The sequence below is a fragment of the Gymnoscopelus braueri genome (assembly GCF_963280865.1).
Source record: "Gymnoscopelus braueri genome assembly, chromosome: 20".
NCBI classification, from domain to species: domain Eukaryota; kingdom Metazoa; phylum Chordata; class Actinopteri; order Myctophiformes; family Myctophidae; genus Gymnoscopelus; species Gymnoscopelus braueri.
The window spans coordinates 1,515,699-1,541,085 of record NC_137622.1 but is presented as its reverse complement, the minus strand read 5'-3'; the positions used below and the strand labels follow the sequence as shown (position 1 = coordinate 1,541,085).

General features: G+C 41.8%; 2 protein-coding genes across 3 annotated transcripts in view; both read left to right on the top strand.

Moving 5' to 3' along the window:
• The window catches only part of flt4 (fms related receptor tyrosine kinase 4), a 281,476-nt gene that overhangs the window by 202,438 nt on the left and 53,651 nt on the right, over positions 1 to 25,387 (top strand). The window lies entirely within an intron of this gene.
• Positions 4,128 to 9,488, top strand: dusp1 (dual specificity phosphatase 1). Its single transcript, XM_080416382.1, has 4 exons — positions 4,128 to 4,877; positions 6,048 to 6,187; positions 6,433 to 6,652; positions 7,846 to 9,488. The coding sequence occupies exons 1-4, from the start codon at positions 4,445 to 4,447 to the stop codon at positions 8,199 to 8,201; spliced, it is 1,149 nt and encodes a 382-aa protein (XP_080272508.1). The 5' UTR covers positions 4,128 to 4,444; the 3' UTR covers positions 8,202 to 9,488.

Below are 25,387 nucleotides of genomic sequence, written 5' to 3'. Positions count from 1 at the left end.
GCCTCTTTACAAGAACTTACATGGGGGCATGCTAAAGGGGACTAAAAAGGAAAATACACCTGAAAGGTTGTGTGCCGCTATGTTAAAATGTAAAATGTAATCATGGTTTAGATCCTGGATCAATGTTGTGTTCAAACTGTGTTAAGATCGTGTTAAATTAAAAAACAAATCTTACATCTAAAAACGCATATACTTCTAATACTAAACATCAGTGTTGAGAAACAGTATAAGACTTGTGTAAAAGTTGAACAATTTAAAGAGTCTATATCAACTCTCAGAGAGTGTTAAATCTTTCAGACGTGTTAAAACAACTTGACACATATACACTTCCTAACAGTGGTGAAAACAATTAGTGGGAGTCAGTGAGAGCTGATCCAATGCTGCTGGCGTTTGCACTGTCTGTTCTGACTTTAGGTGTAAAAGGTTTTAGTTTCACTTGCCCCACTTTTGGTATTACAGTACTACAGTATTACCAGACAAAATGTTCTTACTCAGTCTTTAACCTGGTGACTTTGTAAGTCAGTCATCGCCTTCAGTGGGGGAAAACACAACATTACAGTGTGAGACATAATGTTTGGGTACAGAATGTTTTCAGAGCCTCCCCAAATAGTTTGACCCCCCGTTCTGTTCTCTGTCTGTCTCTCTAGCAGTGTGTAACATTCTCGACTTGTGTAAAAGTTTAACAATTTAAAGAGTCTATATCAACGCTCAGAGAGTGACAAAACCTCAACACTTTCAAACGCGTCAAAACAACTTGACACGTATATACACTTCCTAGCAGTGATGAAAACAATTAGTTGGAGTCAAGTGGGAGCTGATCTGGTGTTTGCACTGTCTGTTCTGCCTTTAGGTGTAAAAGGTTTTAGTTTCACTTGTCCCACTTCTGGACAGTATTACTAGACTCAATTTGCATCCTTAACCTGGTGACCGTGTAAGTCATTCATCGCCTTCAGTGGGGGAAAACACAGCATTACAGTATGAGGACACAATGTTTGGGTACAGAATGTTTTCAAAGCCTCCCCAAATTGTTTGACCCCCCGTTCTGTTCTCTGTCTTTCTCTCTTGCAGTGTGTAACATTCCAGCCATCATGACGTGTCTCGTAGTTGACTCATCGTACAGCAGTGTGAGCTTTAGACCAGCTAGAGAGTTTTTGCACGCTGCTGCGATTGCTTTAGTTCCTTCCCCTCTGTTGGTTCCCACTCCCACCCTCCCTCTATGTCTCACGCTCTCTTTCTCTTTCACCATCCCTCCCTCTTTCTCAACCGCAAGAATGAAAACATTGTACAACTCCAGATAGAACTGTTTTGAGGGCCTTTACTCAAGTTACAGTAACATGACAGTGACGTCATGCCCTCTGTGCTGTACAGTACACCCTGACCATACAGATCATCTTCGCACAGTAGTGGAAAGTCACTAAGCACTGCTCAAGTACAATTCTGAGGCTATTTTACTTTACTTACTTCTATTTCCTTTATACCTCTTCTCCACTTCATCTCAGAGGCAAATATTGTAATTTGTATTCCATTACAATTATTTGACAGCTTTAGTTACTAGTTACTTTGTAGATTTAAAAGTACACATACTTTAACCACTCGAGCCTCTATTTTATACTGTGGCTAATCGAAAATAGCTGAGCTCACAACAGCTAATCTTGAAAAAGGCTGAAATTGAAGATATTTTAAGATATCCCTGTGAAGATAATTTGAGAGATGACGTTGTACTGTTGTGTGGCAACAGTTGAAAAGGTCTGAACATGGAAGTATTGCAACACTTCTGTGCGTGATTTTCTCATGCTCATAATAATCTCACATTTCAAAACAAAAACCGTTCTGACTGGTATGTGTTGTGGTTTTATGAAACGCTCATCTTCTCGTCAGCAGCAGGCCTGAGCTGTCCCATATAGAATGACTACATTGCTTCCTAATTGTGACACAGCAGTATGGTGCATGTTGTGAGTCAGCAAGCCAACCAACCACACGCATGGGTTTCCCAAAGCGACAGTAATCGTGTTTACCTATTGACAGCTTATTAATTTGGTGGTGAACCGCGGTACACAGACAGATAGTCAAGGCGAGGCAACAGATAACATGTTTTCTGGTGAGATCCCCCATCTGCTGCTGGTCTTCCTGTAAAGCTGCTGTTTTGGTTTTCCAGCATGTGGAAATTTACTGGACTTCAGATTTCTATACAGTGATTAACTTTTATGGTCAGCTTGTGCTCTCGGGGCATTGAACACTATGTACCTCCGACCAATAAAAACAAAGAATAAACGTTTATGGCCCCTGTGGCAGATATTGACTTATTATCTTGTTATTTGTCAACTCTCAGCTGAAGAGGCCAACATATAAATCTAATTAACAACAATAACATCATGGAAAATTTGCCAAATTCCTTATCTGTTGACACTGGTATTTTTCACATAAACAGTGGAGATTGATAATAGGCTAGTCATAATAATGGACTTGGTACATAACAAGGACTTCAATTAAGAAAAACTCAGACTCAAGAATCAAGTACATGAATTATTAATGCTACAATTAAAATATTAATAACTCTGGCATGTGTTCTTGTTGTTGTTTCATATTATTGTTGTTTATTTTACATCTAGGCATAGTTATAGTATACTGTTTATTGTTATCTGTAGGCCACAGTAGGCTATAGAACAATGGTTCCCAAACTGGGGATCGGGATCCAGGGGGGTCCCCAAATGATTTAGGGGGTCCCCAGAAGATTAGCTTAATGTGCAACATTGTTTTCTCACTCAACAGTTAACAAACCAATATACAGTATGTGTATACAGGGTATCTGCACATTTCTAAAGAGACAATTTAATGACTTTTAAGACCTTTTTAATCCCTCTAAAATTAAAAGGAAAATACACTAATAAAAAGAACATTACTGCGTCAAAAGTAACCAACAAACTATACAAAAAATTGTCAAACATCGGCCAAATTGTCAAATATTATACCTAAGAAAGAGGCAAAGTTTCTGAAGATAGCCGATCTACAAGCTCAAGCTATGATCTACAATAGCTTGTAGTTCGGCTATTTTGGAACAGAGTCAAACTAAATGTAATGCCTCAACTCCTACAATTCCAAGTGCTTGTCAGGGCGGGGGTCCTCAGTTCAAATTTGATTATCTTTATTCAGGCCTGAAAAGTTTGGGAACCCTTGTATAGAACATGCTTTTGGCGTTCAATTCGCACAAACCACTTATTATTGTTTGTCTTTAAATGTTTCAATGAATTGAATACACAGGACCCCAATGGAAACAAGCCATATAGTGCTTTCTTGGGTTTTTATCTTTTTAGCATTCTCTTATATAACAGTTTCATATAAGTTTTCATTGAAACTGTACCTCTGTGCTTTTCTGGGCAAACTGTTAAAGTGTTCAATCAATCAATCAATCAAACGTTATTTTTATGTGATTTAGGCTTTGTTTAGTGGCCTAGCCTGGATCCATTGGGATTTTGTCGATAGATACCAATCTTGATATCAAACGGCTGTCTGCTCTTGGCTGAGTGCCTTGGCTCAACGGCGGGCACACACAATGACGTATAGAGCGTCGCAGTTCGCAGTTCCCGCCCACTTTTTTGGGTGCCGGAAGAAAAAACTCAATGCATTTTTCCATTGACATTTCCAAAAATATTTATATCTATTAATTTAAGCCTCGAATCAAGCCATCATGAGAGGACATGAATCATGACCATAAAACGTTTTTTTCTGTGATTTTTTTTTTTGAAAACGGCAAAACAAAGGGTATTTATTAAATATAGTATATCATATAATTAAATATAAAATACAAAAAAATCACAGAAAAAAACGTTTTATGGTCATGATTCATGTCCTCTCATGATGGCTTGATTCGAGGCTTAAATTAATAGATATAAATATTTTTGGAAATGTCAATGGAAAAATGCATTGAGTTTTTTCTTCCGGCACCCAAAAAAGTGGGCGGGAACTGCGAACTGCGACGCTCTATAGGCGCGCGTGCATAGTATCGGCGCGTCCCCGAGGCGCTGGAAGGGTGCCAGGAGGGGCGGGGCTATGACGCGAGTGCCCTCTCATTCACAAGGAGTTTGTATAAAAGGCTCTACAAAGAGCTGTGTGTGGTTAGAGGAAAAGCACAAACGATCTCTAGTCTGAACAACTACAGTAGGCTAGAAAATAAAGTCAACATTGTGGAAAGATCAATAACAATCGGATACAAGAGAAGAAGGAGGATCGTTTTGGGACGCATTTACTGACTTTTTAGGTTTTTATTTTCATTTTTTAATTAGCCTAACCAAGAGGTTTGTTTGGGACCTTATACCAGCTTGAAATCTAAACCAGAACAAAAGAATCCACTTCATCCCGAAACATTTATTATCATTATTTTCTACTTTGAAAGATCATCAAAGTAGAACAACTATAAAAGCTCTGATCTCGCTGTCACCCAACTTTGATGCACTTGGATCTAATACTGTCATCATCACCCCGCCGTCCTAACGCCACTACTATGGTCATAATGGAGGTCATGATCCCGGCCATCGACTGCTCGTCCCTCCGCGGCTTCCTCGAAGAGGACAGCGACCAGCAGTGCCTGGTGCTCGACTGCCGCTCCTTCTTCAGCTTCAACTCGTCGCACATCCCCGGCTCCAGCAACGTGCGCTTCAGCACCATCGTGCGCCGCAGGGCCCGGGGAGGGCTGGGGCTGGAGCACATCGTGCCCAACGAGGAGACGCGCGGCCGGCTGCTGTCCGGGGAGTACAACTACGTGGTGTTCCTGGACGACCGGAGCCTGGAGCTGGGCCAGGCGAAGAAGGACGGGACGCTGATGCTGGCCGTCGCCGCCCTGCGGAGAGACGCCAGAGGCGCCGCCGTCTTCTTTCTCAAAGGTAAGAGAAGCGAAGTTGACTTGATTGCAAGTGGTGTAAAGTAACTTAAGTACATTACTCAAGTACTGTTCTTAAGTACAATTTTGAGGTGTTTTTTTTACTTTTATTTTCAAACATTTTAGTATTTTTACTTTTGGTACTTCAACTATAGCTCTGGTCCATAGCGTTAGAAGGAGAACTCCTTCTAACGCTATGGACCAGAGCTACTTCAACTATATTTTGATTCCAATACTTTTGTACTTTTACTCAAGTAACATTTTGAACACAGGCCTTTTACTTGTAACAGAGTATTTCTACATTGTGGTATTGCTACTTTTACTTAAGTAATACATGAGTACTTCCACCACTGTTGATTGGTTGAATACTTCATTAGTCAGAAATGTAAACGGCACGTTTTATGGCTAAAAGAATAACACAAAAAAGTCTTGGGGACTTGTTAACATTGAGGTCCTATGTATGACATTCATCAACATAGCATAACAAATAACAATAATATCACAGAGAGAAAGAGAGAGGTCACATTGTCAGGGGTTCTCAAATGTTTTATTTATTTATTTGAATTACCCTTTGGTAGTAGCCTATGCATTAGGCAGTGGTTCTCAAGCTTTTTACATTTCAAGGACCCTCCATAACTCTGAGAGAGTGTTCAAATGGACCCATAAGCCATAAGGCATTTGGTGCCATTTGTACACTCTCAGAGTTGGAAGACCTGTAAGGGTCCATTTGGAACCCTGAAGTTCCCTGGACCCCACTTTGAGAACCACTGCATTATGCCAAGGACCCCCATAACTCCCAAGAGTTACATAAGGGTCCATTTTAATTCCATTTGTAAGCTCTCAAGAATTACAGACCTGTAAGGGTCCATTCCTGACTATCACTAATACCTGCCAGGGGTCCCCAGACCCCACTTTGAGAACCATTGCTATATATTAATATTCTGTAGGCCTAGTAATAGTCTGTATCCTAACAACCGAAGGACAACAAATGTGGCTTACAGCTGTCACCACACACCAGCTGTGACGCCAAACCCTGGAGTAAACACTGCCAAAATAGACCCGCTCATGCTCAACACTTGTCACTCTTTTTTTTTTAGGCCGAGGTATTTACTTAAAATGCAATATATGTGCGACTGTCTTCTAATCTGACCGTGACGTCTGTTTCTTCGTTTAGGTGGCTTTGACACCTTCTCGTCAGAGTATCCTGAGCTGTGCACCAAACCGTCACCCCCACAAGGACTGAATTTACCCCTGAGTGCCAGCCACCCTGATACCGCCGGCTGTAGTCCGTGCAGTACGCCTCTATACGACCAGGTATGTTTATTTACCCCCATTTGATACCATTTTTAAAAAAATCTCTGGGACCCCAGTCCGGGCCCATTTGGTTCCATTTGTACACTCTCAGAGTAACAGATCCGTAAGAGACCATTTGTCATGGTCTCATGGTCCCCTGCCGCAGTGACTTAGTAGAGCAAGAGCAGAGTATTTTTTCTTTGCTTTTGTGAAAAATGAAGCTTATTGTGTGACTGATTAGTATTTGATTTGTTTGTGTTTTCCAGGGAGGCCCGGTGGAGATTTTACCCTTCCTGTACCTCGGCAGCGCTTACCACGCCTCCAGAAAAGACATGCTGGACATGCTGGGCATCACGGCCCTGATCAACGTCTCCGCCAACTGTCCCAACCACTTCGAAGACGCCTTCGTCTACAAGAGCATCCCCGTGGAGGACAACCACAAGGCCGACATCAGCTCCTGGTTCAACGAGGCCATCGAGTTTATCGGTGAGTGTCACTGTCAAGTCCCCCTCACGCCTCCACAGCTCTCAACTTAAGACTAGAGTAACCAGACGTCCCGGTTTGGCCGGGTTCGTCCCGAGTCCCGACCAATATCTCTAAAATGTCCCGGTTTTCAACATTCTCCACCAAAATAGTCCTACCTAGTTTTTTTTCCACCTAGTGAAAAAAAAAGTCAGAGAAATTGCCAATATACAAGCTTTTTCCAAGCTTGTAGATCTGCTATTTTTGATATTTGTGAAATCGGATTTAAGTGATTATGGTCCCATTTTAGGCTTTTAAAAATATGGTCACTCTACTCAAGTCCCTGCAAGCCTCCACAGCTCTCAACTGCCAAAACGGCGCAATTTCTGACCACAGCTGTTGTAACTGTGGCTGTTGAATAAGATAAACCCCCCTTCCTTCACTCCCTGATGCAGTGACTTTACATTTTAAAAGTTCCCTCCAAAAACTGACCAGCTGGCTATCTGATCCCCAACAATAGCAGTTACATCATCGCCACCCCCCTTAATGTTGAATCGAAAGCCTGTGGCCCCCAAACTACTGGGGGGCCACTGGCTGGCGGTGCCTTGAATGGCCCCCTCTGTGCCAGTCTTTGTTCTGGGGGGGAACAAAAGGCAGCTTCTCCACACTCCCTGGCGGCCTTCCTCCCAGATCAATAGCCCCAGTGGGGGGACTGTCCCCCTACCTTTGTCCATTCAGCTTGTCTCCTTGGGGAACAGAGCTCCCACGAGCCCCCACCGTGTCGCCCCTATTAAACTGCTCTTCCTGTGGCTTAATGAGACAGAGCCGCTAGCTAGTAGCACCGCTGAATTTGAATAGTAACTGAGAAGTCGGGGGGGTTGTTATTGCTTGCCTGTTACTTCCTCCCGGCTTTGACAGCTGTCTGCTAAACATAATTGTTCTGATACTAGGGCCGGGTTGATATGACTTCATATCAGCATCATGATTGTTAAAAAAAAAATCCTCGATTACTATTAATGAATGATCATTAAAAATAACATGAAAATAGCCAATCTACACGGTTGTAGATCACCTATTTTCGCAATCTTTGTACGCCATATTGTCAGTTAATTTCCCAGCCCAAATATGTTCTGATACATTGTGTCACCTATATGAAACATTGTATTTGACATTTGTACTAACGTTGCTGTCATTTCTTTCCTTCTCCCTCCCTTCAGACTCGGTGCGGAACAAAGGCGGCCGCGTGTTCGTGCACTGCCAGGCGGGCATCTCCCGCTCGGCCACCATTTGCCTGGCCTACCTCATGCGCACCAACCGCGTGAAGCTGGACGAGGCCTTCGAGTTCGTCAAGCAGCGGCGGAGCATCATCTCCCCCAACTTCAGCTTCATGGGTCAGCTGCTTCAGTTCGAGTCCCAGGTGCTGGCCTCGTCCACCTGCTCCTCGGAGGCGGGCAGCCCCGCCATCGGCAAGAGCGGCACGGTCTTCAACTTCCCCGTGTCCATCCCGGTGCACTCGTCCGCCGGTCAGCTGTCCTTCCTCCACAGCCCCATCACCACCTCCCCCAGCTGCTGAATGAAGCCACTGGGCTCTAAGACACTGTATCTGACTTGTAGTGCCTTCCTCACTTCCACACACACACACACACACACACACACACACACACACACACACACACACACACACACACACACACACACACACACAGCACTTGATGTGGTGATGCTGGTATCACTGGACTTAAAAAAGGGGGGATGAGGGGAGGCATTGCTTGGGGAGCGCGATGGTGCCAAGTTTGTGGTCTGTCTATGCCAGTGGTTCTCAAAGTGGGGTCCGTGAGGGGGTTCCAGGGGGTCCCCAGCTAAATGACTGATAGTTAGGAACCAAATGGACCCTTACCGATCTGTAACACTTGTACAAATGGAACCTGGTTCCATTTCGTACGCTCTTATTGGGGTCCACTCCGTGGCCTAATATGCATACCAAACTGGGGGAACCACTGGTCTATGCTGACCGAATCTGAACAATCTGGGTTGACCCCGTCATTTCATTTCAAGAGTGAGGAGTTTTGTTGCTACCGTTTAGCAGTATTGTTTGTTGACGCCGCTTCCTTTGTGGATGTTGAATGACAGCCGCCCGCAGTTCCACCCAGCCGATCCTTAATGACGTTATGGGAGACAGCTGAGAGACCTGTGGTTAAAGTCATTCCTAAATCAGGAAGTTAGAAGTATTTAAGTAGTCTTTATTCAAAGATTATTTATTTTTTGCATGGATGACATAATGAAGGTATCTCTGCTTTAGATAATCATAATCAAGACTTACAATTACATTGTGGAAGATGCCTTAGAGTTTAATTCACCGTCATCTCAGGAATTGTGACTGATATTTTCAAATTTGCTTTCTAAGCTGGCCAAAGGAAGCATAACATTTTTTTTAATTGCCAAAACTTAGACGCAGACATGGAAATAACCCCTCAAACTTCTCCATTTGATGAACAATGAATGTACCCAACTCTTTCACTTGTGTCTGCCTGGCAGACTTTTGTTTTGTTTTCACTATCAAAGTGGAATCACACACGCAGTAAACTGCCTTTCAAAGCATCTTAACGAACTCCTTGACGATCCTGACGCATTGGGGAAAGCAACCTTCAAATACCTCATGTTTCTGTACTGTGTATTGCAGTTCTGGGATGAAGACAGAACCCCCGAAAGCACTAAAATGGGGGCCACAGAATCCTCAGACTGTTTTTTGACATATTTATTGAACTAAATTAATATATTTCTTTATCATATCTATTTTTTGCATATGAATGTTTTAATGCTGTTTTTGATACCACTGAATAAATCCCATTTGACTTTTGTACTCGCTTGTCTTCCGATTCGTGTGTTGCTCAAATGCTATAAGAGGGGGCTGGCAGTAATACACTGTCTACATGTACATTGTTGCAGTGTATAGATTTCATAAAATAGATATATCCATAAATGTAGTATATTCAGTAAATTACACTCCAAATAAGAATATCACGACAACAGGTGTAATGTGAAATTATTTGTGTGTGAGCTCTCAACATTGTTGTTACAGTAAGAGTTAGAATAGGGAGAAAAGAGGGAAGAAAGGAACACAGATTAAAAGAACAGGGAGGCAAAGTCAAATCAAATGTACAAATAAAAGTCCAGGCCAATAAAAGAAGAGACTTCAACAGTAATGTAGTATAAAGCTACTATATTATTATTCTTTAAAAAAAATCACATAGTGTAGCCATTCACATAAAAAATAGAATAATAGTTTTCAGTTGTCATAACTGCAAATTACTGGTGTGGTGAGAACCCAAACGCAGGACCGCAAGGCAGGTAGTGATCAAAACCCATGATTGGGTGTTTTAATACAGGTGAACAGAAAAAACACTAAACAATGACCCATCATCATCTGGGGAACAAGTCTAATATACATGAGGGCTAATTACAAATTAGGTACATCTGGGAATGAACATGAACATGGAACTATGAAAACTAGAACACAAACATAGAAGCCTCACGTAGCCAGACTATAATCGCAGAGGGCAATTTTTTTTTGGCATATTCGTCTGGTCCCAGGCTACAAACATAGCACATAGAAATATAAGACCTGGACAAGAAGACAGGCAAAGTCTGTGACTGTGACAATAACCATCAGCAGAATAGAGATACATTGAACATGGCAAGAGTTTGGGTCCCTGCATGAGAGTGAGAAGAAAATTAATCTCAAATCACAGTGTTTATAATATAAATACAATAGTAAATACCCCCCTAGGCCCCTGCTCAGTGGTGGAAAACTTTGTGCTTTTCCCATTTATTTTATTTAAACTTTTACTCCACTTCATCTCAGAAGCAAATATTGTACTTTTTACTCCATTACAACTATTTGAAAGCTTTAGTTGCTTACTAGTAATTACAAAACCTAGCCTTATTTTATACTTTGCGTTGCAGTTGTATTTTTGTACAAATTGTGAAAAAAAATTGAAATGTGAATACTTTTTTTCTGAACTGCAAGTATATTTTATGCCAATACTTTTACTCAGGTGAAATACTTTTACTTTTTAACAAAGTATTTTTATATTGTGTTATATTGATACAATTACTTAAGTAAAAGACATCTGGTGTACTTCTTCTTACACCACTGCCCCTGCCCTGAAGTTGCATTTAGGGCTAAAAAGGAAGACAAATGCTGGATTTGCATGTGAACAAACGACCAAGGCGCTTGCCTTGTTGTCGGAGCGGTTCCTTTTCAGTGAGAGCATCTCTGGCTCCGCATGCGATGGAATCCCATCCCCAGCCTCCTCTCCATATGAGAATGTGACCGGGGATTGTTGTTTTTGTCGGAGCCATGATGTCATTACGTCTGCCATTGTGAGGACCACACTCCCTCCTTCTGTGTGTGAACTCACACAGAGCGAGGCCAGGGCAACAGCAGGAGGAGAGTAAAGAAATGGGGCGAAGGAGAGCCCTCCCTCCCCGGGTGACAATGGAGGGGCAGCTGCAAGGCGTTTGGGAAAAAAAGTGTGATAGTCTAAAGAGAGCATTCAACCTTCAGCGCTCCGTCAAAACGCCAGCCTGTTTGTGACCGTGCGTCCAATGGGAGGTGGGGACGTTTAGGAGGAGACAGACCTTGAAAGGGAAAATAAATAAAAGTTTGGGGGTTTGCAAATTAGCCAAACATTGGCTGTGAGTCCTGTGACCCTCGGCGATGTGTGAGAAACTGGTTCCTCGATGTCGCAGGTTCTCAACGCAGGGTCCGGGGGACCACCAGGGGTCCATATGGACCATTACGTGTCTGTAAACTCTGAGAGGTTACATTCGTTGCACTCTCAGAGTTAAATAAACACTGCAGAGTTTATGGTGTAGATTGGGAGTCCCAGAGACAACAAACGGTATCAAATGGGTACGAAGAAAAATGCCTGTCCTGGGCACTTCAGAAGAGACTACGCAAACATAATGTTGGAGCCCTCGACTGGGTTAGGGTTAGACAGCCTGTTTGACTCAGTCAGTCACCCCTCCAAAAAAAGTGCAGACCCAGTCGAGTGCTCCTGTATTTTATTTGGGTAGTCTCTTCTGAAGTGCCCAGGTGTTTTTTTTCTTATTCAAGTTGTCCCTGTTGAGCACCGAGCCCTTCTACCTTTAACTGGCTTAAGTGCGTTGGACTTCTCTTTGTGTTGGTATGCAATGAAATGGGTGTCTGTGACCTAATGCAACGCATTAGGCCCCCAGTTTGATCTGCATTAAATGTATATCGTCTCTGTCGGGTGGAAACCTCATAATATGTCCAAAACTCAAAACACGTCGCTCTGCGCCGCGTTTCGAGCTTGTAGATCTGCTACTTTTGATGCTTTTGTGTGACGCTGTAGTATGATCAGGTAGTAGTAGGGCATTAATTTACGAAAAAACACCAAAAATATGGAGATAAGAGGTTTCTTCCCGACAGCAACGATATCAAACTGGGGGTCCTTGAAATGAAAAAGGAAATAGCTGTTCTATGTGATGATGATGATGATGATGATGATGATGATGATGATGATGAAACTCCCTCCCAAAGGCCCTCATTGATTCACTATACAAAACAATGGTCTCCTCAGCACTGAAGCCATGACCGTTTCGGGGGTGAAAAAAAACAGAAGTGACATTGCTAAAAGGTAAACACAAATATTAGATTTACCCCCAGGGGGTCACACAGACGGGAAGATGTGCTCTGTCTGATATATAAATGTAGTATTTGTTTTGTTACATAACAACTGACCATGTTCCTAAAAGGTCAATGTTTATCTCTCAAAAGAAAAACACCAAGCAGAGACAGTCACATGATGGACCATGGGTCCATTCATTGCCAGCAGCAGCAGCAGACTCAGGCAAGCTGTGAGTTTGGTGACATATGCGCACCCCCCCACCTCCCCCTCCCCCTCCCCCTCCCCCAAACACACAAACAAACACGCACACACACACACACACACACACCCCACACCCCACCCACTAACACCCAACACACTCCTCTTTGTGCCTTGAGACTTCCTGTTGTTAGGATTTATGATGACAGCACTGTGTGCGTGCGTGCGTGCGTGTGCGTGCGCGCGTGTGTCTGTGTGTGTGTGTATGGGGGGGGTTGTGTGTGTGTGTGTGTGTGTGTGTGTGTGTGTGTGTGTGTGTGTGTGTGTGTGTGTGTGTGTGTGTGTGTGCGTGCGTGCGTGCGTGCGTGTGTATGTGTGCATGCGTGGGTGCGTGTGTGTGTGTCTGAGAGAGAGTAGTTAGTGGTCTTTTATGATCAGACAAGGGTATAGAGGGGGAGAAAAAAAGCCCTCAGTGAATTGCCAGGTCAGGGACACGGGGGCACTGAGATTTCAAGTGTGTGTGTGACAATCTGCGTGTGTGTGACACAATCTGTGTGAGTGTGAGACAATGTCAAGACTAGCAGGACGAGACTGTGTGTGTTAAGATGAGACTGATAGCCTTGGCTCACGGCAACCAACGACCGCAATGAGGTCATTCCTTTCTATAGACAGCCAGTGGGTCAACCTAAACCGACCTACTTTTTAAAGGACGCTAATTGTATTGGGTAAAAATGTATCTGATATGCTGATGTGTATTGTCTTGCCCTCTATTGTGCATCATCTAGATTACAGTGTTTCCCAAACAATAGGTCGAGACCCATTTGTGTCAGAAATTAAAAAGAAATGTCAAACATTTATTCAACAGCATTTCATGCATTAAAAAAATTTTCATAGACATTCTATACATAGCGAAAATAAACGTGTAACAAGTAGTGAAAATAACTGCTCTAAAAGCTTGTAAATGTGCTATTTTCACTAGTTGGTCCCAGGGAGAGACTCTTTTGGATCTCGAGCTAAAACGTTTTGGAACCACTGATCTCGAACTAGTGTCCCTACGGGACGTTAAAGTAGAGCTGATCTTTATCCCTCCGTCTAAATTCACAGCTGCAACACACTTCCAGCACAATGTTATCTGACAGCTTCAGTTGCACTTAATTGGCTGTTCCGTCATCCAACCTGGGATCTGACTCAAGCTCAAAGTCATTTTAATGACCTCCATACTTAGGGAACAATGACTGGCTAATGTATCAGACACTGATGCCTGTCTATGACAGGAAGAGGCATAAATAAACCCTTCTTACACCACAGACACAGGTCACAATACTCATAGACCTTCCATTTTGAGCCGTACACTGACACGTCGGGTGGGGGGGGGGGCTTTTTTATCTTTGCTAGGCCAAAGGAAAGATTATGTTTTCGGCCCCTGTGTGTGTGTGTGTGTGTGTGTGTGTGTGTGTGTGTGTGTGTGTGTGTGTGTGTGTGTGTGTGTGTGTGTGTGTGTGTGTGTGTGTGTGTGTGTGTGTGTGTGTGTGTGTGTGTGTGTGTGTGTGTGTGTGTGCGCGCGCACACACGCGAGCGTGTGTGTGTGTGTGTGAGAGCAGGTTTAAGAAGTTGTCAGAGGTGACAGCTGTCAGTATCATAGTCGTTGTCACCTCCCAGTAATCTGACAGGTAAGTCGTGACAATCAACATTTGTCTTCAGTGACCTCACTGTGCGCACATCACATTCCAATACACATACAAGCCTAATTACACTGTTGACAAACTGGCTGGATTGATGGTTGGTGTTATTTAAAACAGTGATTCTCAACCTGTCTTTCAAGCCTCAATTTCAAGGACCCCGCAGTTTGATATGCAGATTAGGACATGGACCCCCCATGTTGAGAATCACTCTTTTAAGTATCATCAATCCACCCAATTATCCACAGTGTACTTAGTATGTGTATTGGAATGGGATGTGCACACAGTGAGGTCATTGAAGACAAAGTTGATTGTCACGACTAACCTGTCAGATGGGAGATGACAACTGTGATACTGACAGCTGTCACTTCTGACAACTTCTTAAACCTGCTCTCTCTCTCTCTATCACGCGCGCGCGCACACACACGCACAGACACACACACACACACACACACACACACACACACACACACACACACACACACACACACACACACACACACACACACACACACACACACACACACACACACACACACACACACGGTCAAAAAGAGGAGAGAAGAAAACAACAACATTAAGTGTTATCAGCTACAACATGACATCACATTTTAAAGCTACAATAAACAGATTAAATTAAGTCATAAATGAGGTCAGTGAACAGAGAACACACACACTCATTCTCTGGCCAGATCGGCCCCATCGCCCCGCGCACGCCATCCTGACATCATCGCTTCACAACATGTCCTCTGTGAACCCATCAGGCATGGTTCCTACATGTGGAGCACAGAGGACAACATATTTGGATCAGTGTTCATTTTGGCAGCAAATTTTGATTTAGTTTTAGTCATAGTCTTTTGAATAATTCCATTCCATTCGGTTTTTGTCATATTTTAGTGATCTGAAATGTTTTGGTTTTAGTCTAGTTTTAGATTAAGATTTTAGTCAACAGAAAATCTACAGTTGATTTAGTCAACTAAAATGTAACAGGTTTAGTTAAAGTGTAATGCATTGTTTTAAAATTATTCTCAAACATGCATTCTTCTTTTTAGTACATTTTTGTTTAAATTTGAGGACAGTGAAACTTTAACTCATTCAGCTATGAAAGTAAAAACCAAAATCAGTGTGTTAATCAATCTTTTATGACAATCAATCTTTTTTACGAACTAAGATAAGCAACTCAGGGTAATTCGCTTATCTAATCAGAACAGGTCATGGTGGTTTCTTTAACTTGCGTTGTATTTCAAGTTCATCACACACCAGCTTAGCTGATAAAATAACTTTAGCTTGTGTTTGTCTAGTTTTTTTTTGTGTTGACATAGTTTTAAGTAAGTAGGTCAGGGAGAGGCTTATTGTCGGTATCAGCCGATAATTCTGGAGTTTGTCCCCGTTACTTTGCTGAGGTGGAGCGCCACACCTAACATCAGCTCCCAGTACTTGCGGCACGACTTGCCACACCCAAGTCGTGCTACTCATACGCTGAGTTGGCGGTGCCCAGGATCGAACCCACCTTGTGGTCCAAAGGCGAGAGCTCTACCGACTGAGCTACCCGGACACATAGCTTAGTTTTTAATTTAGTTTTGTCAGTGAAAAAGGGTGGTCGACGAACTCGTCATAGTTTTAGTCGAGGAAATTAACACTGATGTGGACGTGCGGAAGAAGGATGTTGTTGTAGTGAGATTCAGTGGGTTGGAGGTTAGGGGGGGTTAGTGGGGGCACACACACTCCCTGTAGGCCAAAGAATATCTGCCACCCAAAATGTTTCAAATTGACGTCCTGGTGGCAACACAGCCCTGGGTAGGCAGTGGCGGGATTTGGATTTCACTTTTCTAGTTATCCTTGCCGGAACGGCAGAAGGTGGAGGATTATGTTTTCACCCCTGTGAGTCTGTCCGTCCGTGTGCGCGTCTGTGAAAAGCTCATCTGCGGCGCCGTTGGACCAATACACGTGAAACTGTGCACGCATACTCCCAGTAGGCCAAGGAAGATCCTCTGCCCAAATGTTTCAAATCGGCCTGATGGTGGCGCTATAACAGGCCAATTTGCGTTTTGGCCCATAACTCTTCATACGTAGGACATACAATCGAAATATATATATATATATTCCTTGGATCATGACGCAACTTCCCACGCCCATTTTCGACTGACAAGAATTTCGGCCATTTTCCGTTTTATTCGAAACACACTTTGTGCTACTACTACAGATTTAGTTCAAAACGTATGCAAATCGGTACATATCATGACTGTTGTAAGTGCTGCTATTAAAATGCAAACTATAAAAATACTACAATTGCTAAATACAGAAAATGAATGGTCATTAAGTTCATAAGGTATAATTCCTAATTTCATGATATAAATAAATGTTTTGGGTCATAATTGATTTCGTGTAAAGTTAAAAATGTAAAAACATAATGTGATTAAAAGTTCTGGGGCGGAACAAAGTTCCCTGTCTGTCAGTAGCACACCGGACCATTATTGATTGACGCATGATTGCATGTCATTACTGACAGGTGGTGCAAACAAACCTGGTTGACTAAGCTCTGTAAACTTGCAGTGTATGTTATATCGCGCTGCTAAAGTTACTAAAGACGTCTGAAACGAAGGACAGACGGTCAAAAGGACTTTCTAAGGACTTTAAGCAACTCAAGAACAAAGAACCTCTTTTCCACAACAAGCGGCCAACGAGGTATTCTATTTTTAGATGTAGCTTTGATGTTGCTGTTGTGTTTGATGGACACTCTAAACCTGTGCATTTCTACATGTCTTGTATTATGCTTTGGTCTATGTATGTACTGTGCAAGTTATTGATTATTGTTTATTATTTTGTGTGTGAACATATAGTTCTCACGGCATGACTGAGGGATGAGGAGAATGCCTGAAGCAATAAATGCCCGTTCATAAAGAACCCGACCTGTGTCATCAATGTTGTGCGAGGAGCTACAACTGTGGTCACATGATCATGATGTATCTTCTTTTTCAGATGCCCTTCCAAAATTGATTGTCACGACTTACCTGTTAGATGGGAGGTGACAACTGTGATACTGACAGCTGTCACCTCTGACAACTTCTTAAACCTGCTCTCTCTCTCTATCAAAACACAAAATCATGACTGCCGATTGTCCGATTTGCACAGACACTGCCAGTAGGCCAAGGAAGAACCTCCACACCAATCCTTTCAAATCGGCCTCAACAGCTCGCTTCACGTTTTGGCCTATATCTCTTGAACTGTCCGTCGTACAATCAAAATCTTTTCATCCATGGATTCCTTGGATTATGACGATTATGGCCATTTGTGCCAGACTACATTTTCAGCTATTTTGTGTTATCTTCAAAACACACTTTTGGCTACTACTCACACAAATGGGTACATATTATCTGTGGAGTCATGTGATCAAGATGTATCAGTCAGATTTGACAGGTTCCATTCCAATTGGCTATGACTGCCATCCAAACTTTGCGGGCCCTGGTTAGGCACCTGGCCTGGCGATGATCTGCGCTTCGAGGAGCGCACTTTTCTAGTTTATTATTATTTTGTATTACTGTGTTACCTGGTAGTTATGTTGTGTGTTGTGTTGTTATGTCAGCAGTTCTGTGGAACTGGTCCCACCAACATTTCACAGCTTGTACGTGTATAAGCAATTGACAAATTAAACCCTTTTTTCCCCTCCTTTTATATTTTATTTAGTAGAGTAGACAATTATTTTGACCCTCTTTTTCTCCCCAATTTAGCTGTTATGCCAATTGATTCCTCCCGCCCCAGCCCGTAGGAATACATGCAATGACCAATATCACCCTCCCGTCCGGCTTCCCTCCCCCGAACACGGGCCAATTGTGTTCGTATAGACGCCCGCCAAAGCCGGATGCACCAGGGTGGATTCGAAACCAAACCCGAGCGCCACCCTTCTTGATGGTTGAGTATCTGTGTGTCCAGGGGCGCAGATCCTGCGGATTCCTCATCGCCTGGGCACCTAGGAGAAATGCCTAGCACCCACCTCATGCCGCCGTCGCGATTTACATTACAGTAGCTCGCCCATTGGCTCAGACAACCTGTCCATTCACGCCCATAGGCATGCAAATGTATGCGGCTTTGTCTTCATGGGGACTTGGCCTTTTTTTTGTGGGGGGGGGGGGGGCTTGATTCGGGTTTAGCACCCAGGAGCGCGCACATAATTAAGCACCTATGTGTGCGTCCATTGAAGCGCTGTCGTCACTAGAGCACAGGTTGCATCCAGATAAGCAGCTCTGTGTGATGATGGCGTGACAGGATGCTGATATGAGCGCAGAGATGTGTGCTGTGATAACACACCGTCTCCCAGTCTCCTGTATGGCTCCGTTGGAATGTCAGGACATTACGTATGAGCCGGTACAAGTGGGCTTTCCTTCCCTAACCACCCTGTCTGGAATGTAAAGCCGCGAGGGAAGTGAACGTAAAATCTACCACTTGAACTCTAGCAGTGCTGTACTCTGTCGAATTTTTGCTACTCGACGCAACACTTTGTGGGATTGTAGATCGTCTATTTTCGGTTAAGAGATTTTAGTGTAAAGGGGGAAAAGGAGTGGACCAAGTATAGAGCACTGGGGGACTCCAGTCAACAAAGTAGTATAGGGTTTAAGTGTTCCACTTCAATCAGGCATTCCTATTTTCTGAGAACAAGTAAAAAAAATTGCAATCTACAAGCTCACAACACGTTGCAATGCAACACGGAAGCTTGTAGATACGGTATGCTGTTTTTGACACGTGACACCATCATAAAACAAATACACTACAAGACATTTGAACTTTTGAAAGACATTTCAAGGACATCAAGTCTCACATCTAAAGACAATTGGTCACAGACTATAAGAGTTTGCGAAAACTGGGACAATGATTCCTTTTGCGATTATTTCTCATCATGTTCCTCATGGTGGAAATGAGAAAAACAGAGCCAGCGTTTGTACTCCAGAGAATGTTTGAGGGCAGAACTTTCCACCTTCGAACTCCACTAGTTTAGTTTCAGGCTTTTTTTTCTTTACACGTATAAAATAGAGCCTAAGTGGTTTAAAGGTGTGCTCTGAAGCCAGATCTATCACACAGTGCAGGGCATCTCTTCGGGGAGCTGTGAAATTCTAATTATTCAAGGTGGCTTTGGAGTTGGTTCCACCGTTTCAGATGAAAGGACTGTAGTTGTTGTGAGGCTGGAGGGCAAATAAACCAACCTACATGTGCATGTTCAACTTCTGGCTTTCAACTTTGTCGTGAGAGAGCACACATGACAAGAATTATCACATGGTAAACTCAGTCAAATTGTTGTTAGTACAGTAATGGATACTACTACATTATTGGTGTTCGGTTGTGGAAATTAACCAAGTATATTTACTCAAGTACTGTACTTAATTAAGTCACATTTTGAAGTACTTCACTTGAGTATTGATACTTTATACTTCTACTTTTTTACTCCACCACAATTATTTGACAGCAGTTACTAGTTAAGACCTGGATATCCCTCCGACACACGGTAGGAAATCTGTCACAGAGATGCGGAGGTTTTGCTATTTGTTGCTGTTTATGCATGGTCACTATTAGGAGAGGGATTTCAGCCCACCTGGTCTGGACATTGGCTCGTGAGACTAGTACTTCTCCTCAGCCAACTTCTCTTCAAAACCTTCGCTGCTGGCCAATGGTGCAAAGTAACAAGTACATTTACTCAAGTACTGTACTTAAGTACAATGTTGAGGTAATTTTACTTCCAATTTTCTATACTTTTACTTCTACTCCACTACATCTCAGAGGCAGATATTGTAGTTTTTACTCCACTGCAATTATTTGAAAACTTTAGTTACTAGTTACTTTGTAGATTTAACCACTTCAGCCCTATTTAAACTTTGGCTATTTGAAAATAGCCGATCTATAAGCTCACAATGCGTCGCATCGCGACGTGTTGGGAAATTGTAGATCTGTATTTTCAAAAGATTTTCGATACATTTTATACATTATGATACCTTATGAAATGGGACATTCTGCATAATCAATACTTTTGATACTTTAAGTATATTTTGATGCCAAAACCTTTGTACTTTTACTTTAATTTTGATTACTGATTTACTACGTGTTTCTAAATTGCAGATACTTTTACTTTAAGTGAAGACATTTTGTACTTTTTCCATGCAGTTGAACACAAAACTAAATAAATCACACCCACCTTGAACATCTGACCAATCACACTCAATGTGCAAGTTCTGGTAGACCCATCTGAAGTTCATCATTCAAGAATTACATCATTTTGTAGTTAATGCCTACTTGACGTATTGGCCTTTACTTTGAAGATTTAAATTATTCAGACAAAACATCAACTGATCAGTTATTCATAGCCTACCCAGCAGCACCAAAAAATCAGCCCCACATTTTGCTGCAACATCAATCAAGTTAACATGAATATTTTGATGGCTCATCTTTTGTAGCCTACTTATACGCAAATATAATTTCAAATGTAGGAAAATGTACTTGTAAGAGACTATTTCAACTTTGTGGTATTACATACGTAAATAAAATATAAACACCTTACACCACTGTCGGCCGTGCTTATAACACACACAGCAGAACTTTCTGTTCCATTGTAAGGCAGCACACCAATTCACAAAAAGAGTGGTCTTTTAGGGAAGAAACAGCATAACCTCAATTCACACACATCCACCGACACACTATAGCCCAGATGAGGCCTAATGGAAGGAGGGCCAGTGAACAAAGGCTGTATTTTTCCACTCAGTGGAGGTAGTGGGTCGTGTTCCCAGGCAGGAATGAGATCCTGTGTGGAATATTCTAGGAATGTCTGGCATCCTGCTCTCCTATCCTGAACCTTCTCTACGGCCAGATGATGTCACACCCTAAACAAAAACACCAGCCATCGTAAATCTAAAGCTCCCCAGACAGACAGACAGACAGACAGACAGACAGACAGACAGATGTGTTTGTTGTTTGTTTTATATGTATGGAGGTGTGAGAGGCAGGCAGGCAGGCAGACAGACAGACAGACAGACAGACAGACAGACAGACAGACAGACAGACAGACAGACAGACAGACAGACAGACAGGCAGACAGACATACAGATGTGTTTGTTTCTTTGTATGTGTGAGAGACAGGCAGGCAGGCAGACAGACAGACAAACAGACGGACAGACAGACAGACAGACAAATGTTTGTATTGTGCATAGTTAGGTTAATATAGGAGTTCATAGCTAAGCAAATTAGCCTAAATATTGTAGCGTCCCACACACACACACACACACACACATACACACACACACACACACACACACACACACACACACACGTCTATTGTTCTGTTATTGTGTTATTTAGTTGTTTGTTGGGGAATGTGTTTTGGGCATGGGGAGTTAAAGGGGTATTTCACTCTAAAACAGTTCTGGGGACTAAATGCCCTTCTAATGCGTGAGCGTGTTTTTTTTCTTTTTTCTCAATGACTTTTTTCATGTATTATATATATTATTTTTTTTTTAAGAAGAGGAAATGAATGAAATTTGTCATTGAAAAAACAGGGGCCCTTGTCCCATCCTTACACCATGGGGTGTCATAGAGAAGGGACGAGGAGTCCAATGTAGTTATTATTTAGTCACAAGCTCTTATTAATACCTTTCATTGGTTTCAATATTTATAGAACCCAGGCACAGACAAACTACTTTCGACACTTTTCTTTCCTTTTTCAAAAATAACACAAACAGCCAATCTACACTCTCACGTGTCGCATTATTTGCAAGGAGTTGTGAGCTTCAGATCTGCTACTTTTGCTGCTTTTGTGTGAAAGACTCTCAGCAGGGATGAATGTGTGCATCCATTACAATAATTGTCTGTGAGCACCCCCTGGAGGATACAAAGATAACTGCAATTGCCTTTTTAGGTAGTAAGTGGTTAATTCATACAGTAGGCCTACTTTTTTTTCCCTTTCTAGAAATATAGCCCTAGTGGAGTCAAAAGTAGCCTACAATATCTGTCTTTCTTAAATGTATTGGAGTGAAAGTATCCCAAAAATACAAATAGGGCTTAAGGCCAACTCAGGTAAAGTATAGGACACTTTACTCAAGTAAATGTAATTATAAGTGCATCAAGTGGAACTTTAGTTCTGCCTTTCCTAGTTATTATGATTAAAGCGTTAGCTTTTCTCTGGGTTGATCCAATATAAATATTGGAATAAATCACTGGAGTCCAATGTAAATGAACAGTGCTGAGCATGCCAAACACACAGAAACAAACAAACAAACAGTGCTACTGAGCGGCTCAGTCTGATTTACAACCACTAATGTCAATTAGTCCTATCATGTGCCTGTTGAACAACCCATCTTTATTTAGAGTCAAATGCAAACCATTTAGCTTATTGATTTGGTTATAATGACTTGGGGGGAAAAACCTAATTGTTCAACTATTTAGTCTATTAAAGTGGTTAAACCAAAGCGTTCTCGGTGGAAAATGTTAAAGCTCTATTGTGATAGTAATCATTGCTTTTTTTGTTCAGTAGCTGGGGTCTCCCGGCCCTCTCTCCAGCTCTTTCATAAAGAGAACATACTTTTTCATGTGGATTGACAATTTCCTCCAATCAGAAGAGAATAGGCCTACATTATCAGCTTCAGTGTTATAGTGTTCCAGTTTCTATTTTGTCTGCTCATTTCTTTTTGTTATCACTTCCAGTTTCATTTGTTTATCCTCTATCTTGTATAAGTTCTCTCTCCTGACTGGATGAAATTGGTATCCTGACCTGAAAATGCCCTTTCTGTTTACTAAAGAGCTGGAGAGACTGGGAGACCCCTGTTACAGAACAAACACTCTATATGACAATGATTGCTATCAGACTATAGAGCAATTTAACACTTATTTTAACAACAACAACAAAAATATATCACTTACTGCACTTTTAAAATGCAGTAAGATGTAATGCGTTGTAACATTTGCCCATGGCTCTGTGTCCATAGTACCTCTAACTTAAATTAAATATGGGTGATAAAACTGCAATACTTGTATAAAGTTGATCAGCTATAATGTCTGGCTGAATGGCTTTGGGGCATGGTATTCACATGTTAACTTTGGTAGAAAAAACTAAACCAAAAAAGTATACTGAAGTCACAAGTTTCTGTCAAAATCCAGTCTAAAAGTTGTTGACTCTGATGTCATGTCATGTGGATAAAATAATGTCATGATTATTTCTGGCATATTAATGAGTGGGCCCTGTGTATAAACTCAGTGTGTAATAAATGCACTGTATATAGGCTAATGCTAATATTGTATTTCTATGCCGAGACACACTATATGGGTTTTTCCATTAACTCCACCTTAAAGGTACCTAAATATAAACGGTCATACCACCCCATAAGATCTAGGAATAGGCTATTGCATACTGTAGGCCACTTTATCTCCACATAGGCCACATATATTTCATGGACATGGGGGGAGGGAGGTAAGTCAATAAGGAAGTATGTATCCACATACTTGTTTTCTTGTCCTTGGTCTGAAAAACGTTGAAGACTATTCTGTTGAGTTAATAATAACAGAAGTCTGCTTTTATTTTTTATAAGATACCTACCCTAGTCTGTGAGTCACAGTCACAGTCACTCACATTGCAGACATTCTCAAAGTCACAGTGACATCTTTGAGAATGTCTGCTATGTGAGTTCAGTTCAACCGTCCCTCAACCGACTTCACTAGACTATTCCACTGGGCTATGGGACCGACCACTGTTATACTGGGCTATGGGACCGTTGCTGTGGTTGCTATCAGTGGTGGAAAGTAACTAAGTACATGTACTCAAGTACTCTCTGTACTTATACTTTTGAGGTATTTTTTACTTTGCTGGAGTATTTCCAGTTTCAATACTTTTACTGTCTTACTGCATTACATATCAGAGGCAAACAGTGTACTTTTTACTCCACTACAATTATTTGAAAACTTGAGTTACTAGTTACTTTGTAAAACCTACATTAACCACTTCAGGCATAGGCCTGCTTTGGCTATTTGATAATAGCCGATCTACAAGCACACAAAGCATCTCTTTGCAACGTGTTTGTTGTGAGCTTTTAGAGGTTTTCAAAGGATTTTATACATTTGGAAACTTGTGAAATGGGACATTGTGCAATGAGTACTTTTATTTTTAGTACTCAAGTATACATTTTGATGCCAATTCTTTTGTACTTTTACTCAAGTACATTTTGAGTACTGGTAGGCTACTATTACTTGTAAAGGAGTATTTCTGCAGCATTGTGGTATTGCTACTTTTACAAAAGTACAAAATGTGAGTAGCCTACTTCAATTCTTCCACCATATGGCTGCTATCCAATGTCATGTCGGTGTTCAAAGTGTAAGGTGATAAGAGCGGCAGCTTGGCAGCCACTGCACAGTGGTGGAAAAAATACTCAAATGTTTTACTTAAGTAAAAGTATCAATACTGCAATGTAGAAATACTCAGTTACAAGTAAAAGTCCGGAATTAAAAATGTACTTGAGTAAAAGTACAAAAGGTATCAAAATGTACTTAAAGGCCTACCAAAAGTAGAAAGTAGCCTACTCATTATGCATAATGTCCCATTTCACAAGTTTTCAAATGTAAAACTTTTATAAAAATCTTTTGAAAATAGCAGATCTACAAGCTCACATTGGGTCACATTGTGAACTTTAAAATTGGCTATTTTCAAATGGCCGAAATGTATAGCTATAGGGCTGAAGTGGTTAATGTATGTTTTGTAATAATAATCCAAAATCTAGGCTACAAAGTAGCCTAACTACTAACTAAAGTTGTCAAATAATTGCAGTGGAGTAAAAAGTACAATATTTGCCTCTAAAGATGTGGTGGAGTAGAAGCACAAGTATTGAAAAAATTGGAAATACACAAGTAAAGTAAAAGTACCTCAAAATGGTACTTAAGTACAGTATACTTGAGTACATGCACTTAGTTACTTTCCACCACTGGCAGCTTGGCAGCCACTGTGCGCACGTGTGCCAAGTGCCAAGCCCTTCCCCTCACTGCGTGTGTTCCTATTGGCCTCTGGAGGAGATAACAACCACCACGAGTTACTGTTTTCATTACCTTCAAAAATTCAGGCGGGATTCTTTTATTTGTTTTGTTTCAAAAAGTGTCTCAAATAGCAGCAGCAGGAGCACACAGAGAAGACACAGACACAGAGCTATACACCTCAGCACACCACACACCACACACACACTTCATACAAGATGGGGAACAGCGAGTCTTCCAGT

Excerpts from the sequence above, each read along its gene's own strand:
- dusp1 (XM_080416382.1), top strand. The coding sequence starts at position 4,445 with ATGCACTTGGATCTAATACTGTCATCATCACCCCGCCGTCCTAACGCC. Across the intron at positions 6,188-6,432 it reads GTACGCCTCTATACGACCAG|GGAGGCCCGGTGGAGATTTT; the intron begins GTATGTTTATTT and ends TGTGTTTTCCAG. Across the intron at positions 6,653-7,845 it reads CGAGGCCATCGAGTTTATCG|ACTCGGTGCGGAACAAAGGC; the intron begins GTGAGTGTCACT and ends CCCTCCCTTCAG.